The sequence below is a fragment of the Heterodontus francisci genome, unplaced genomic scaffold, assembly GCF_036365525.1.
Source record: "Heterodontus francisci isolate sHetFra1 unplaced genomic scaffold, sHetFra1.hap1 HAP1_SCAFFOLD_1545, whole genome shotgun sequence".
In the NCBI taxonomy this organism is placed as follows: Eukaryota; Metazoa; Chordata; class Chondrichthyes; order Heterodontiformes; family Heterodontidae; genus Heterodontus; species Heterodontus francisci.
Genome location: NW_027140340.1, coordinates 43,054 through 60,000, shown reverse-complemented (window position 1 = coordinate 60,000; position 16,947 = coordinate 43,054). Strand labels below are relative to the sequence as shown.

The following is a 16,947-nucleotide window of genomic DNA, read 5'->3' as shown; positions in this document are numbered from 1 at the left end:
ATTTATCCCTCAACCAACTCGTAGAAATAGGTTCTCGAACTATATGTCCCAAGGGCTGTTCCTGGGATCATGCTGTGCGTAAATCGGCAGTCCCATCTCCTGCATTATGACAGTGACTCCAATTCGATTTTTAAAAAGTTACTTTATTGGGTGTGTAGCACTTTTCAGATGCCCGGACGTGGAGAGAAGGGCGCTGGGGGAAATCAGAGTCTTTATACAAGGCGATTCCTCCTGCTGCCATTGTGAAGTGTTTCAGAAACAAGTCTAGTCGTCTTGCTGGGGGTGGGCGTGCTGCGGGAGCGAGGGCGGATGGTCTGCAGCGCTGGGAGAGTGTCAGCAAAGGATTTTGCTCGCGACCCGGGTCTGCGCCCCTCTCCCCCGTGCCCCGCTGTGTGGACCAAGATGGCGACGACAGACATGGAGGTGGGGTGGTGAGTGATGGGGTCCATGAACTCTGAACCTTGGCCGGAGAAGAGACCACCTCACCTCCTCCCACAGCCGTCCCTGATTGGACCAGTGCATCTTCTACAACGTGTGAAATCAGCTCGGCAATTCGACAAGGAGGGGCGTCGCGCCACCTCGCCAGTTCCAGAAGCTTCCGAGAAGTGGGTGGGGGTGGGGGTGGGGGGGAAGTTAGCCTCGGTGGTTGGGAGGAGGGGGTGACTCCAAAACCCATCGACCACCAGCTTTCCCCCTCCTCCTCCGGCTCCTCAGTCGTCCTTCTCCACTTTGACCTCAACGAAGGGATGTGGCTGGACCTCCTCCCCCTCCCCTTCCCCGAGGCGGTGGCAGAGGAGCCGGGGTGGAGGGGGGAAAAGCCCCAAGTCGGAGGAGGGCAGCCGGTCAGAGGGGGGGCCTGGCACGCGGTTGGGCCTGAGCCCGTGCTTGGAGTTGGCGTCGAGACGGCGGCAGAGGTCGCTGAGCTCGGCCGAGCGGAACCGGGGGCTACGGGCCACCCAGACGCCCGGCTCCAGGGTGCTGTCCTCCTCGTCTGACATGAACTCCTCACTCGCTGTCTCCCAAAGGCGCTGGTCCTCAGGACCAAAGAGACGCACAATGGCCGACCGGGCCCCAAAGAGCTGGAAGGTCAAGGAAAGGGCAAAGGTCAGGTGTCAGGATACAGCATCCCACATTACACGAACCCAATGGACCCAAACCCCTTCTCGTTCACTCCCACCGTACACATTCCCAATGGACCCAAACCCCTTCCCGTTCACTCCCACTGTCCACAATCCCAATAGACCCAAACCCCTTCTCGTTCACTCCCACTGTCCACAATCCCAATAGACCCAAACCCCTTCTCATTCACTCCCACTGTACACGAACCCAATGGACCCAAACCCCTTCCCGTTCACTCCCACTGTCCACAATCCCAATAGACCCAAACCCCTTCTCGTTCACTCCCACTGTCCACAATCCCAATAGACCCAAACCCCTTCTCATTCACTCCCACTGTCCACAATCCCAATGGACCCAAACCCCTTCCCGTTCACTCCCACTGTACACAATCCCAATGGACCCAAACCCCTTCCCGTTCACTCCCACTGTACACAATCCCAATGGACCCAAACCCCTTCTCGTTCACCCCCACTGTCCACAATCCCAATGGACCCAAACCCCTTCCCGTTCACTCCCACTGTACACAATCCCAATGGACCCAAACCCCTTCCCGTTCACTCCCACTGTACACAATCCCAATGGACCCAAACCCCTTCTCGTTCACTCCCACTGTCCACAAACCCAATGGACCCAAACCCCTTCTCGTTCACTCCCACTGTCCACAAACCCAATGGACCCAAACCCCTTCTCGTTCACTCCCACTGTCCACAATCCCAATAGACCCAAACCCCTTCTCGTTCACCCCCACTGTCCACAAACCCAATGGACCCAAACCCCTTCCCGTTCACTCCCACCGTACACATTCCCAATGGACCCAAACCCCTTCCCGTTCACTCCCACTGTCCACAATCCCAATGGACCCAAACCCCTTCTCGTTCACCCCCACTGTCCACAAACCCAATGGACCCAAACCCCTTCCCGTTCACTCCCACCGTACACATTCCCAATGGACCCAAACCCCTTCCCGTTCACTCCCACTGTCCACAATCCCAATGGACCCAAACCCCTTCACGTTCACCCCCACTGTCCACAAACCCAATGGACCCAAACCCCTTCCCGTTCACTCCCACCGTACACATTCCCAATGGACCCAAACCCCTTCCCGTTCACTCCCACTGTACACGATCCCAATGGACCCAAACCCCTTCTCATTCACTCCCACTGTACACGATCCCAATGGACCCAAACCCCTTCTCGTTCACTCCCACTGTCCACAATCCCAATAGACCCAAACCCCTTCCCGTTCACTCCCACTGTCCACAATCCCAATGGACCCAAACCCCTTCTCGTTCACTCCCACTGTCCACAATCCCAATAGACCCAAGCCCCTTCCCGTTCACTCCCACTGTCCACAATCCCAATAGACCCAAGCCCCTTCCCGTTCACTCCCACTGTCCACAATCCCAATAGACCCAAACCCCTTCTCGTTCACTCCCACTGTCCACAATCCCAATGGACCCAAACCCCTTCTCGTTCACTCCCACTGTCCACAATCCCAATAGACCCAAGCCCCTTCCCGTTCACTCCCACTGTCCACAATCCCAATAGACCCAAACCCCTTCCCGTTCACTCCCACTGTCCACAATCCCAATAGACCCAAACCCCTTCTTGTTCACTCCCACTATCCACAATCCCGATAGACCCAAACCCCTTCACGTTCACTCTCACTGTACACAATCCCAATGGATTCGAATCCCATCCCGTTCACTCCCACTGGACACAATCCCCTTCCCGTTCACTCTCACTGTACACAATCCCAATAGACCCAAACCCCTTCCCGTTCACTCCCACTGTCCACAATCCCAATAGACCCAAACCCCTTCTCATTCACTCCCACTGTACACAATCCCAATGGATTCGAATCCCATCCCGTTCACTACCACTGTACACAATCCCAATGGACCCAAACCCCTTCTCGTTCACTCCCACTATCCACAATCCCAATAGACCCAAACCCCTTCTCGTTCATTCCCACTGTCCACTACCCCAATAGACCCAAACCCCTTCCCGTTCACTCTCACTGTACACGATCCCAATGGACCCAAACCCCTTCTCGTTCATTCCCACTGTCCACTACCCCAATGGACCCAAACCCCTTCTCGTTCACTCCCACTGTCCACGATCCCAATAGACCCAAACCCCTTCTCGTTCATTCCCACTGTCCACAATCCCAATAGACCCAAACCCCTTCCCGTTCACTCTCACTGTATACGATCCCAATGGACCCAAACCGCTTCCCGTTCACTACCACTGTCCACGATCCCAATAGACCCAAACCCCTTCTCGTTCACTCCCACTGTCCACAATCCCAATAGACCCAAACCCCTTCCCGTTCACTCCCACTGTCCACAAACCCAATAGACCTAAACCCCTTCCCGTTCACTCTCACTGTACACGATCCCAATGGACCCAACCCCCTTCCCGTTCACTCCCGCTGTTCACGATCCCAATGGACCCAAACCCCTTCTCGTTCACTCCCACTGTCCACAATCCCAATAGACCCAAACCCCTTCCCGTTCACTCTCACTGTACACGATCCCAATGGACCCAAACCCCTTCCCGTTCACTCCCACTGTCCACAATCCCAATAGACCCAAACCCCTTCCCGTTCACTCTCACTGTACACGATCCCAATGGACCCAAACCCCTTCTCGTTCACTCCCACTGTACACAATCCCAATGGACTCAAACCCCTTCTCGTTCACTCCCACTGTCCACAATCCCAATAGACCCAAGCCCCTTCCCGTTCACTCTCACTGTACACAATCCCAATGGATTCGAATCCCATCCCGTTCACTCCCACTGTCCACAATCCCAAAAGACCCAAACCCCTTCTCGTTCACTCCCACTGTCCACAATCCCAAGGGACCCAAACCCCTTCTCGTTCACTCCCACTGTCCACAATCCCAATGGACCCAAACCCCTTCTCATTCATTCCCACTGTCCACTAACCCGATAGACCCAAACCCCTTCACGTTCACTCTCACTGTAAACAATCCCAATGGATTCGAATCCCATCCCGTTCACTACCACTGTCCACAATCCCAATAGACCCAAACCCCTTCTCATTCACTCCCACTGTGCACAATCCCAATGGATTCGAATCCCATCCCGTTCACTCCCACTGTACACAATCCCAATGGATTCGAATCCCATCCCGTTCACTACCACTGTACACAATCCCAATGGACCCAAACCCCTTCTCGTTCATTCCCACTGTCCACAATCCCAATGGACCCAAACCCCTTCTCGTTCACTCCCACTATCCACAATCCCAATAGACCCAAACCCCTTCTCGTTCATTCCCACTGTCCACTACCCCAATAGTCCCAAACCCCTTCTCGTTCATTCCCACTCTCCACTACCCCAATAGACCCAAACCCCTTCTCGTTCATTCCCACTCTCCACTACCCCAATAGACCCAAACTCCTTCACGTTCACTCTCACTGTACACAAACCCTTCCCGTTCACTCTCACTGTACACAATCCCAATGGACCCAAACCCCTTCCCGTTCACTCCCACTGTCCACAATCCCAATAGACCCAAACCCCTTCTCGTTCATTCCCACTGTCCACAAACCCAATAGACCCAAACCCCTTCCCGTTCACTCTCACTGCACACGATCCCAATGGACCCAAACCCATTCCCGTTCACTCCCACTGTCCACAATCCCAATAGACCCAAACGCCTTCTCATTCACTCCCACTGTGCACAATCCCAATGGATTCGAATCCCATCCCGTTCACTACCACTGTACACAATCCCAATGGACCCAAACCCCTTCTCGTTCACTCCCACTGTCCACAATCCCAATGGACCCAAACCCCTTCTCGTTCACTCCCACTATCCACAATCCCAATAGACCGAAACCCCTTCTCGTTCATTCCCAATGGACACAATCCCCTTCCCGTTCACTCTCACTGTAAACAATCCCAATGGACCCAAACCCCTTCCCGTTCACTCCCACTGTCCACAAACCCAATGGAACCAAACCCCTTCCCTTTCACTCCCACTGTCCACAATCCCAATAGACCCAAACCCCTTCTCGTTCACTCCCACTGTCCACAATCCCAATAGACCCAAAGCCCTTCTCGTTCATTCCCACTGTCCACAAACCCAATAGAATCAAACCCCTTCCCGTTCACTCTCACTGTACACGATCCCAATGGATCAATACCGCTTCCCGTTCACTCCCATTGTCCACAATCCCCATGGACCCAAACCCCTTCTCGTTCACTCCCACTGTCCACAATCCCAATAGACCCAAACCCCTTCCCGTTCACTCCCACTGTCCACAATCCGAATAGACCCAAACCCCTTCTCGTTCATTCCCACTGTCCACAAACCCAATAGACCCAAACCCCTTCCCGTTCACTCCCACTGTCCACAATCCCAAAAGACCCAAACCCCTTCTCGTTCATTCCCACTGTCCACAAACCCAATAGACCCAAACCCCTTCCCGTTCACTCTCACTGTACACGATCCCAATGGACCCAAACCCCTTCCCGTTCACTCCCACTGTCCACAATCCTAATAGACCCAAACCCCTTCTCATTCACTCCCACTGTACACAATCCCAATGGATTCGAATCCCATCCCGTTCACTACCACTGTACATAATCCCAATGGACCCAAACCCCTTCTCGTTCACTCCCACTATCCACAATCCCAATAGACCCAAACCCCTTCTCGTTCATTCCAACTGTCCACTACCCCAATAGACCCAAACCCCTTCCCGTTCACTCTCACTGTACACGATCCCAATGGACCCAAACCCCTTCTCGTTCATTCCCAGTGTCCACTACCCCAATAGACCCAAACCCCTTCCCGTTCACTCTCACTGTACACGATCCCAATGGATCCAAACCCCTTCTCGTTCACTCCCACTGTCCACAATCCCAATGGATCCAAACCCCTTCTCGTTCACTCCCACTGTCCACGATCCCAATAGACCCAAACCCCTTCTCGTTCATTCCCACTGTCCACAATCCCAATAGACCCAAACCCCTTCCCGTTCACTCTCACTGTATACGATCCCAATGGACCCAAACCGCTTCCCGTTCACTACCACTGTCCACGATCCCAATAGACCCAAACCCCTTCTCGTTCATTCCCACTGTCCACAATCCCAATAGACCCAAACCCCTTCCCGTTCACTCCCACTGTCCACAAACCCAATAGACCTAAACCCCTTCCCGTTCACTCTCACTGTACACGATCCCAATGGACCCAACCCCCTTCCCGTTCACTCCCGCTGTACACGATCCCAATGGACCCAAACCCCTTCTCGTTCACTCCCACTGTCCACAATCCCAATAGACCCAAACCCCTTCCCGTTCACTCTCACTGTACACGATCCCAATGGACCCAAAACCCCTTCCCGTTCACTCCCACTGTCCACAATCCCAATAGACCCAAACCCCTTCCTGTTCACTCTCACTGTACACGATCCCAATGGACTCAAACCCCTTCTCGTTCATTCCCACTGTCCACTAACCCGATAGACCCAAACCCCTTCACGTTCACTCTCACTGTACACAATCCCAATAGATTCGAATCCCATCCCGTTCACTACCACTGTCCACAATCCCAATAGACCCAAACCCCTTCTCATTCACTCCCACTGTGCACAATCCCAATGGATTCGAATCCCATCCCGTTCACTACCACTATACACAATCCCAATAGACCCAAACCCCTTCTCATTCACTCCCACTGTACACAATCCCAATGGATTCGAATCCCATCCCGTTCACTACCACTGTACACAATCCCAATGGACCCAAACCCCTTCTCGTTCATTCCCACTGTCCACAATCCCAATGGACCCAAACCCCTTCTCGTTAACTCCCACTATCCACAATCCCAATAGACCCAAACCCCTTCTCGTTCATTCCCACTGTCCACTACCCCAATAGACCCAAACCCCTTCTCGTTCATTCCCACTCTCCACTACCCCAATAGACCCAAACCCCTTCTCGTTCATTCCCACTCTCCACTACCCCAATAGACCCAAACCCCTTCACGTTCACTCTCACTGTACACAAACCCTTCCCGTTCACTCTCACTGGACACAATCCCAATGGACCCAAACCCCTTCCCGTTCACTCCCACTGTCCACAATCCCAATAGACCCAAACCCCTTCTCGTTCATTCCCACTGTCCACAAACCCAATAGACCCAAACCCCTTCCCGTTCACTCTCACTGCACACGATCCCAATGGACCCAAACCCATTCCCGTTCACTCCCACTGTCCACAATCCCAATAGACCCAAACGCCTTCTCATTCACTCCCACTGTGCACAATCCCAATGGATTCGAATCCCATCCCGTTCACTACCACTGTACACAATCCCAATGGACCCAAACCCCTTCTCGTTCACTCCCACTGTCCACAATCCCAATGGACCCAAACCCCTTCTCGTTCACTCCCACTATCCACAATCCCAATAGACCCAAACCCCTTCTCGTTCATTCCCAATGGACACAATCCCCTTCCCGTTCACTCTCACTGTAAACAATCCCAATGGACCCAAACCCCTTCCCGTTCACTCCCACTGTCCACAAACCCAATGGAACCAAACCCCTTCCCTTTCACTCCCACTGTCCACAATCCCAATAGACCCAAACCCCTTCCCGTTCACTCCCACTGTCCACAATCCCAATAGACCCAAAGACCTTCTCGTTCATTCCCACTGTCCACAAACCCAATAGACTCAAACCCCTTCCCGTTCACTCTCACTGTACACGATCCCAATGGACCCAAACCGCTTCCCGTTCACTCCCACTGTCCACAATCCCAATGGACCCAAACCCCTTCTCGTTCACTCCCACTGTCCACAATCCCAATAGACCCAAACCCCTTCCCGTTCACTCCCACTGTCCACAATCCGAATAGACCCAAACCCCTTCTCGTTCATTCCCACTGTCCACAAACCCAATAGACCCAAACCCCTTCCCGTTCACTCCCACTGTCCACAATCCCAAAAGACCCAAACCCCTTCTCGTTCATTCCCACTGTCCACAAACCCAATAGACCCAAACCCCTTCCCGTTCACTCTCACTGTACACGATCCCAATGGACCCAAACCCCTTCCCGTTCACTCCCACTGTCCACAATCCCAATAGACCCAAACCCCTTCTCATTCACTCCCACTGTACACAATCCCAATGGATTCGAATCCCATCCCGTTCACTACCACTGTACATAATCCCAAAGGACCCAAACCCCTTCTCGTTCACTCCCACTGTCCACTACCCCAATAGACCCAAACCCCTTCCCGTTCACTCTCACTGTACACGATCCCAATGGACCCAAAACCCTTCTCGTTCATTCCCACTGTCCACTACCCCAATAGACCCAAACCCCTTCCCGTTCACTCTCACTGTACACGATCCCAATGGACCCAAACCCCTTCTCGTTCACTCCCACTGTCCACAATCCCAATGGATCCAAACCCCTTCTCGTTCACTCCCACTGTCCACGATCCCAATAGACCCAAACCCCTTCTCGTTCATTCCCACTGTCCACAATCCCAATAGACCCAAACCCCTTCCCGTTCACTCTCACTGTATACGATCCCAATGGACCCAAACCGCTTCCCGTTCACTACCACTGTCCACGATCCCAATAGACCCAAACCCCTTCTCGTTCATTCCCACTGTCCACAATCCCAATAGACCCAAACCCCTTCCCGTTCACTCCCACTGTCCACAAACCCAATAGACCTAAACCCCTTCCCGTTCACTCTCACTGTACACGATCCCAATGGACCCAACCCCCTTCCCGTTCACTCCCGCTGTACACGATCCCAATGGACCCAAACCCCTTCTCGTTCACTCCCACTGTCCACAATCCCAATAGACCCAAACCCCTTCTCGTTCATTCCCAATGGACACAATCCCCTTCCCGTTCACTCTCACTGTAAACAATCCCAATGGACCCAAACCCCTTCCCGTTCACTCCCACTGTCCACAAACCCAATGGAACCAAACCCCTTCCCTTTCACTCCCACTGTCCACAATCCCAATAGACCCAAACCCCTTCCCGTTCACTCCCACTGTCCACAATCCCAATAGACCCAAAGACCTTCTCGTTCATTCCCACTGTCCACAAACCCAATAGACTCAAACCCCTTCCCGTTCACTCTCACTGTACACGATCCCAATGGACCCAAACCGCTTCCCGTTCACTCCCACTGTCCACAATCCCAATGGACCCAAACCCCTTCTCGTTCACTCCCACTGTCCACAATCCCAATAGACCCAAACCCCTTCCCGTTCACTCCCACTGTCCACAATCCGAATAGACCCAAACCCCTTCTCGTTCATTCCCACTGTCCACAAACCCAATAGACCCAAACCCCTTCCCGTTCACTCCCACTGTCCACAATCCCAAAAGACCCAAACCCCTTCTCGTTCATTCCCACTGTCCACAAACCCAATAGACCCAAACCCCTTCCCGTTCACTCTCACTGTACACGATCCCAATGGACCCAAACCCCTTCCCGTTCACTCCCACTGTCCACAATCCCAATAGACCCAAACCCCTTCTCATTCACTCCCACTGTACACAATCCCAATGGATTCGAATCCCATCCCGTTCACTACCACTGTACATAATCCCAAAGGACCCAAACCCCTTCTCGTTCACTCCCACTGTCCACTACCCCAATAGACCCAAACCCCTTCCCGTTCACTCTCACTGTACACGATCCCAATGGACCCAAAACCCTTCTCGTTCATTCCCACTGTCCACTACCCCAATAGACCCAAACCCCTTCCCGTTCACTCTCACTGTACACGATCCCAATGGACCCAAACCCCTTCTCGTTCACTCCCACTGTCCACAATCCCAATGGATCCAAACCCCTTCTCGTTCACTCCCACTGTCCACGATCCCAATAGACCCAAACCCCTTCTCGTTCATTCCCACTGTCCACAATCCCAATAGACCCAAACCCCTTCCCGTTCACTCTCACTGTATACGATCCCAATGGACCCAAACCGCTTCCCGTTCACTACCACTGTCCACGATCCCAATAGACCCAAACCCCTTCTCGTTCATTCCCACTGTCCACAATCCCAATAGACCCAAACCCCTTCCCGTTCACTCCCACTGTCCACAAACCCAATAGACCTAAACCCCTTCCCGTTCACTCTCACTGTACACGATCCCAATGGACCCAACCCCCTTCCCGTTCACTCCCGCTGTACACGATCCCAATGGACCCAAACCCCTTCTCGTTCACTCCCACTGTCCACAATCCCAATAGACCCAAACCCCTTCCCGTTCACTCTCACTGTACACGATCCCAATGGACCCAAAACCCCTTCCCGTTCACTCCCACTGTCCACAATCCCAATAGACCCAAACCCCTTCCCGTTCACTCTCACTGTACACGATCCCAATGGACCCAAACCCCTTCTCGTTCACTCCCACTGTACACAATCCCAATGGACAAACCCCTTCTCGTTCATTCCCACTGTCCACTAACCCGATAGACCCAAACCCCTTCACGTTCACTCTCACTGTACACAATCCCAATAGATTCGAATCCCATCCCGTTCACTACCACTGTCCACAATCCCAATAGACCCAAACCCCTTCTCATTCACTCCCACTGTGCACAATCCCAATGGATTCGAATCCCATCCCGTTCACTACCACTATACACAATCCCAATAGACCCAAACCCCTTCTCATTCACTCCCACTGTACACAATCCCAATGGATTCGAATCCCATCCCGTTCACTACCACTGTACACAATCCCAATGGACCCAAACCCCTTCTCGTTCATTCCCACTGTCCACAATCCCAATGGACCCAAACCCCTTCTCGTTCACTCCCACTATCCACAATCCCAATAGACCCAAACCCCTTCTCGTTCATTCCCACTGTCCACTACCCCAATAGACCCAAACCCCTTCTCGTTCATTCCCACTCTCCACTACCCCAATAGACCCAAACCCCTTCTCGTTCATTCCCACTCTCCACTACCCCAATAGACCCAAACCCCTTCACGTTCACTCTCACTGTACACAAACCCTTCCCGTTCACTCTCACTGTACACAATCCCAATGGACCCAAACCCCTTCCCGTTCACTCCCACTGTCCACAATCCCAATAGACCCAAACCCCTTCTCGTTCATTCCCACTGTCCACAAACCCAATAGACCCAAACCCCTTCCCGTTCACTCTCACTGCACACGATCCCAATGGACCCAAACCCATTCCCGTTCACTCCCACTGTCCACAATCCCAATAGACCCAAACGCCTTCTCATTCACTCCCACTGTGCACAATCCCAATGGATTCGTATCCCATCCCGTTCACTCTCACTGTAAACAATCCCAATGGACCCAAACCCCTTCCCGTTCACTCCCACTGTCCACAATCCCAATAGACCCAAACCCCTTCTCGTTCACTCCCACTGTCCACAATCCCAATAGACCCAAAGCCCTTCTCGTTCATTCCCACTGTCCACAAACCCAATAGACTCAAACCCCTTCCCGTTCACTCTCACTGTACACGATCCCAATGGACCCAAACCGCTTCCCGTTCACTCCCACTGTCCACAATCCCAATGGACCCAAACCCCTTCTCGTTCACTCCCACTGTCCACAATCCCAATAGACCCAAACCCCTTCCCGTTCACTCCCACTGTCCACAATCCGAATAGACCCAAACCCCTTCTCGTTCATTCCCACTGTCCACAAACCCAATAGACCCAAACCCCTTCCCGTTCACTCCCACTGTCCACAATCCCAAAAGACCCAAACCCCTTCCCGTTCACTCTCACTGTTCACGATCCCAATGGACCCAAACCCCTTCCCGGTCACTCCCACTGTCCACAATCCCAATAGACCCAAACCCCTTCTCATTCACTCCCACTGTACACAATCCCAATGGATTCGAATCCCATCCCGTTCACTACCACTGTACACAATCCCAATAGACCCAAACCCCTTCTCATTCACTCCCACTGTACACAATCCCAATGGATTCGAATCCCATCCCGTTCACTACCACTGCACACAATCCCAATGGACCCAAACCCCTTCTCGTTCACTCCCAGTGTCGACAATCCCAATGGACCCAAACCCCTTCTCGTTCACTCCCACTATCCACAATCCCAATAGACCCAAGCCCCTTCTCGTTCATTCCCACTGTCCACTACCCCAATAGACCCAAACCCCTTCACGTTCACTCTCACTGTACACAATCCCAATGGACCCAAACCCCTTCCCGTTCACTCCCACTGTCCACAATCCCCTTCCCGTTCACTCCCACTGTAAACAATCCCAATGGACCCAATCCCCTTCCCGTTCACTCTCACTGTAAACAATCCCAATGGACCCAAACCCCTTCCCGTTCACTCCCACTGTCCACAAACCCAATAGACCCAAACCCCTTCCCGTTCGCTCTCACTGTACACAATCCCAATGGAACCAAACCCCTTCCCTTTCACTCCCACTGTCCACAATCCCAATAGACCCAAACCCCTTCTCGTTCACTCCCACTGTCCACAATCCCAATAGACCCAAACCCCTTCTCGTTCATTCCCACTGTCCACAAACCCAATAGACTCAAACCCCTTCCCGTTCACTCTCACTGTACACGATCCCAATGGACCCAAACCGCTTCCCGTTCACTCCCACTGTCCACAATTCCAATGGACCCAAACCCCTTCTCGTTCACTCCCACTGTCCACAATCCCAATAGACCCAAACCCCTTCCCGTTCACTCCCACTGTCCACAATCCGAATAGACCCAAACCCCTTCCCGTTCACTCCCACTGTCCACAATCCCAAAAGACCCAAACCCCTTCTCGTTCATTCCCACTGTCCACAAACCCAATAGACCCAAACCCCTTCCCGTTCACTCTCACTGTACACGATCCCAATGGACCCAAACCCCTTCCCGTTCACTCCCACTGTCCACAATCCCAATAGACCCAAACCCCTTCTCATTCACTCCCACTGTACACAATCCCAATGGATTCGAATCCCATCCCGTTCACTACCACTGTACACAATCCCAATAGACCCAAACCCCTTCTCATTCACTCCCACTGTACACAATCCCAATGGATTCGAATCCCATCCCGTTCACTACCACTGCACACAATCCCAATGGACCCAAACCCCTTCTCGTTCACTCCCACTGTCTACAATCCCAATGGACCCAAACCCCTTCTCGTTCACTCCCACTATCCACAATCCCAATAGACCCAAACCCCTTCTCGTTCATTCCCACTGTCCACTACCCCAATAGACCCAAACCCCTTCACGTTCACTCTCACTGTACACAATCCCAATGGACCCAAACCCCTTCCCGTTCACTCCCACTGGACACAATCCCCTTCCCGTTCACTCTCACTGTAAACAATCCCAATGGACCCAAACCCCTTCCCGTTCACTCCCACTGTCCACAATCCCAATAGACCCAAACCCCTTCTCGTTCATTCCCACTGTCCACAAACCCAATAGACCCAAACCCCTTCCCGTTCACTCCCACTGTCCACAATCCCAATAGACCCAAACCCCTTCTCGTTCACTCCCACTGTCCACAATCCCAATCGACCCAAACCCCTTCTCGTTCATTCCCACTGTCCACAAACCCAATAGAACCAAACCCCTTCCCGTTCACTCTCACTGTACACGATCCCAATGGACCCAAATCCCTTCCCGTTCACTCCCACTGTCCACAATCCCAATGGACCCAAACCCCTTCTCGTTCACTCCCAATGTCCACAATCCCAATAGACCCAAACCCCTTCTCGTTCATTCCCACTGTCCACAAACCCAATAGACCCAAACCCCTTCTCGTTCACTCTCACTGTACACGATCCCAATGGACCCAAACTGCTTCCCATTCACTCCCACTGTCCACGATCCCAATAGACCCAAACCCCTTCTCGTTCACTCTCACTGTACACGATCCCAATGGACCCAAACTGCTTCCCGTTCACTCCCACTGTCCACGATCCCAATAGACCCAAACCCCTTCTCGTTCACTCCCACTGTCCACAATCCCAATAGACCCAAACCCCTTCCCGTTCACTCTCACTGTACACGATCCCAATGGACCCAAACCCCCTTCCCGTTCACTCCCACTGTACACAATCTCAATGGACCCAAACCCCTTCCCGTTCACTCCCACTGTCCACAATCCCAATGAACCCAAGCCCCTTCCCGTTCACTCCCACTGTCCACAATCCCAATGGACCCAAACCCCTTCCCGTTCACTCCCACTGTCCACAATCCCAATGGACCCAAACCCCTTCCCGTTCACTCCCACTGTCCACAATCCCAATAGACCCGAACCCCTTCCCGTTCACTCTCACTGTACACGAACCCAATGGACCCAAACTGCTTCCCGTTCACTCCCACTGTCCACGATCCCAATAGACCCAAACCCCTTCTCGTTCACTCCCACACTCCACAATCCCAATAGACCCAAACCCCTTCTCGTTCATTCCCACTGTCCACAAACCCAATAGACCCAAACCCCTTCCCGTTCACTCTCACTGTACACGATCCCAATGGACCCAAACCCCCTTCCCTTCACTCCCACTGTACACAATCCCAATGGACCCAAACCCCTTCCCGTTCACTCCCACTGTCCACAATCCCAATAGACCCAAACCCCTTCTCATTCACCTCCACTGTACACAATCCCAATGGATTCGAATCCCATCCCGTTCACTACCACTGTACACAATCCCAATAGACCCAAACCCCTTCTCATTCACTCCCACTGTACACAATCCCAATGGATTCGAATCCCATCCCGTTCACTACCACTGCACACAATCCCAATGGACCCAAACCCCTTCTCGTTCACTCCCAGTGTCGACAATCCCAATAGACCCAAACCCCTTCACGTTCACTCTCACTGTACACAATCCCAATGGACCCAAACCCCTTCCCGTTCACTCCCACTGGACACAATCCCCTTCCCGTTCACTCCCACTGTAAACAATCCCAATGGACCCAATCCCCTTCCCGTTCACTCTCACTGTAAACAATCCCAATGGACCCAAACCCCTTCCCGTTCGCTCCCACTGTCCACAAACCCAATAGACCCAAACCCCTTCCCGTTCGCTCTCACTGTACACAATCCCAATGGAACCAAACCCCTTCCCTTTCACTCCCACTGTCCACAATCCCAATAGACCCAAACCCCTTCTCGTTCACTCCCACTGTCCACAATCCCAATAGACCCAAACCCCTTCTCGTTCATTCCCACTGTCCACAAACCCAATAGACTCAAACCCCTTCCCGTTCACTCTCACTGTACACGATCCCAATGGACCCAAACCGCTTCCCGTTCACTCCCACTGTCCACAATCCCAATGGACCCAAACCCCTTCTCGTTCACTCCCACTGTCCACAATCCCAATAGACCCAAACCCCTTCCCGTTCACTCCCACTGTCCACAATCCCAAAAGACCCAAACCCCTTCTCGTTCATTCCCACTGTCCACAAACCCAATAGACCCAAACCCCTTCCCGTTCACTCTCACTGTACACGATCCCAATGGACCCAAACCCCTTCCCGTTCACTCCCACTGTCCACAATCCCAATAGACCCAAACCCCTTCTCATTCACTCCCACTGTACACAATCCCAATGGATTCGACTCCCATCCCGTTCACTACCACTGTACACAATCCCAATAGACCCAAACCCCTTCTCATTCACTCCCACTGTACACAATCCCAATGGATTCGAATCCCATCCCGTTCACTACCACTGCACACAATCCCAATGGACCCAAACCCCTTCTCGTTCACTCCCACTGTCTACAATCCCAATGGACCCAAACCCCTTCTCGTTCACTCCCACTATCCACAATCCCAATAGACCCAAACCCCTTCTCGTTCATTCCCACTGTCCACTACCCCAATAGACCCAAACCCCTTCACGTTCACTCTCACTGTACACAATCCCAATGGACCCAAACCCCTTCCCGTTCACTCCCACTGGACACAATCCCCTTCCCGTTCACTCTCACTGTAAACAATCCCAATGGACCCAAACCCCTTCCCGTTCACTCCCACTGTCCACAATCCCAATAGACCCAAACCCCTTCTCGTTCATTCCCACTGTCCACAAACCCAATAGACCCAAACCCCTTCCCGTTCACTCCCACTGTCCACAATCCCAATAGACCCAAACCCCTTCTCGTTCACTCCCACTGTCCACAATCCCAATCGACCCAAACCCCTTCTCGTTCATTCCCACTGTCCACAAACCCAATAGAACCAAACCCCTTCCCGTTCACTCTCACTGTACACGATCCCAATGGACCCAAATCCCTTCCCATTCACTCCCACTGTCCACAATCCCAATGGACCCAAACCCCTTCTCGTTCACTCCCAATGTCCACAATCCCAATAGACCCAAACCCCTTCTCGTTCATTCCCACTGTCCACAAACCCAATAGACCCAAACCCCTTCTCGTTCACTCTCACTGTACACGATCCCAATGGACCCAAACTGCTTCCCATTCACTCCCACTGTCCACGATCCCAATAGACCCAAACCCCTTCTCGTTCACTCTCACTGTACACGATCCCAATGGACCCAAACTGCTTCCCGTTCACTCCCACTGTCCACGATCCCAATAGACCCAAACCCCTTCTCGTTCACTCCCACTGTCCACAATCCCAATAGACCCAAACCCCTTCCCGTTCACTCTCACTGTACACGATCCCAATGGACCCAAACCCCCTTCCCGTTCACTCCCACTGTACACAATCTCAATGGACCCAAACCCCTTCCCGTTCACTCCCACTGTCCACAATCCCAATGAAC

General features: G+C 52.8%; 1 protein-coding gene across 2 annotated transcripts in view; it reads right to left on the bottom strand.

Moving 5' to 3' along the window:
* Positions 1-122: 122 nt before the first annotated feature.
* The window catches only part of LOC137359310 (uncharacterized protein C14orf93-like), a 49,845-nt gene continuing 33,020 nt past the window's right edge, over positions 123-16,947 (bottom strand). Inside the window, exon 4 of one of the 2 annotated variants that reach the window (XM_068025334.1) lies at positions 123-1,079. In XM_068025334.1, coding sequence (XP_067881435.1) covers positions 131-1,079 — 949 coding nt within the window. In that variant the 3' untranslated portion in view covers positions 123-130. The remainder of the gene's footprint in view (positions 1,080-16,947) is intronic. The other variant, XM_068025333.1, reaches the window with a different exon arrangement.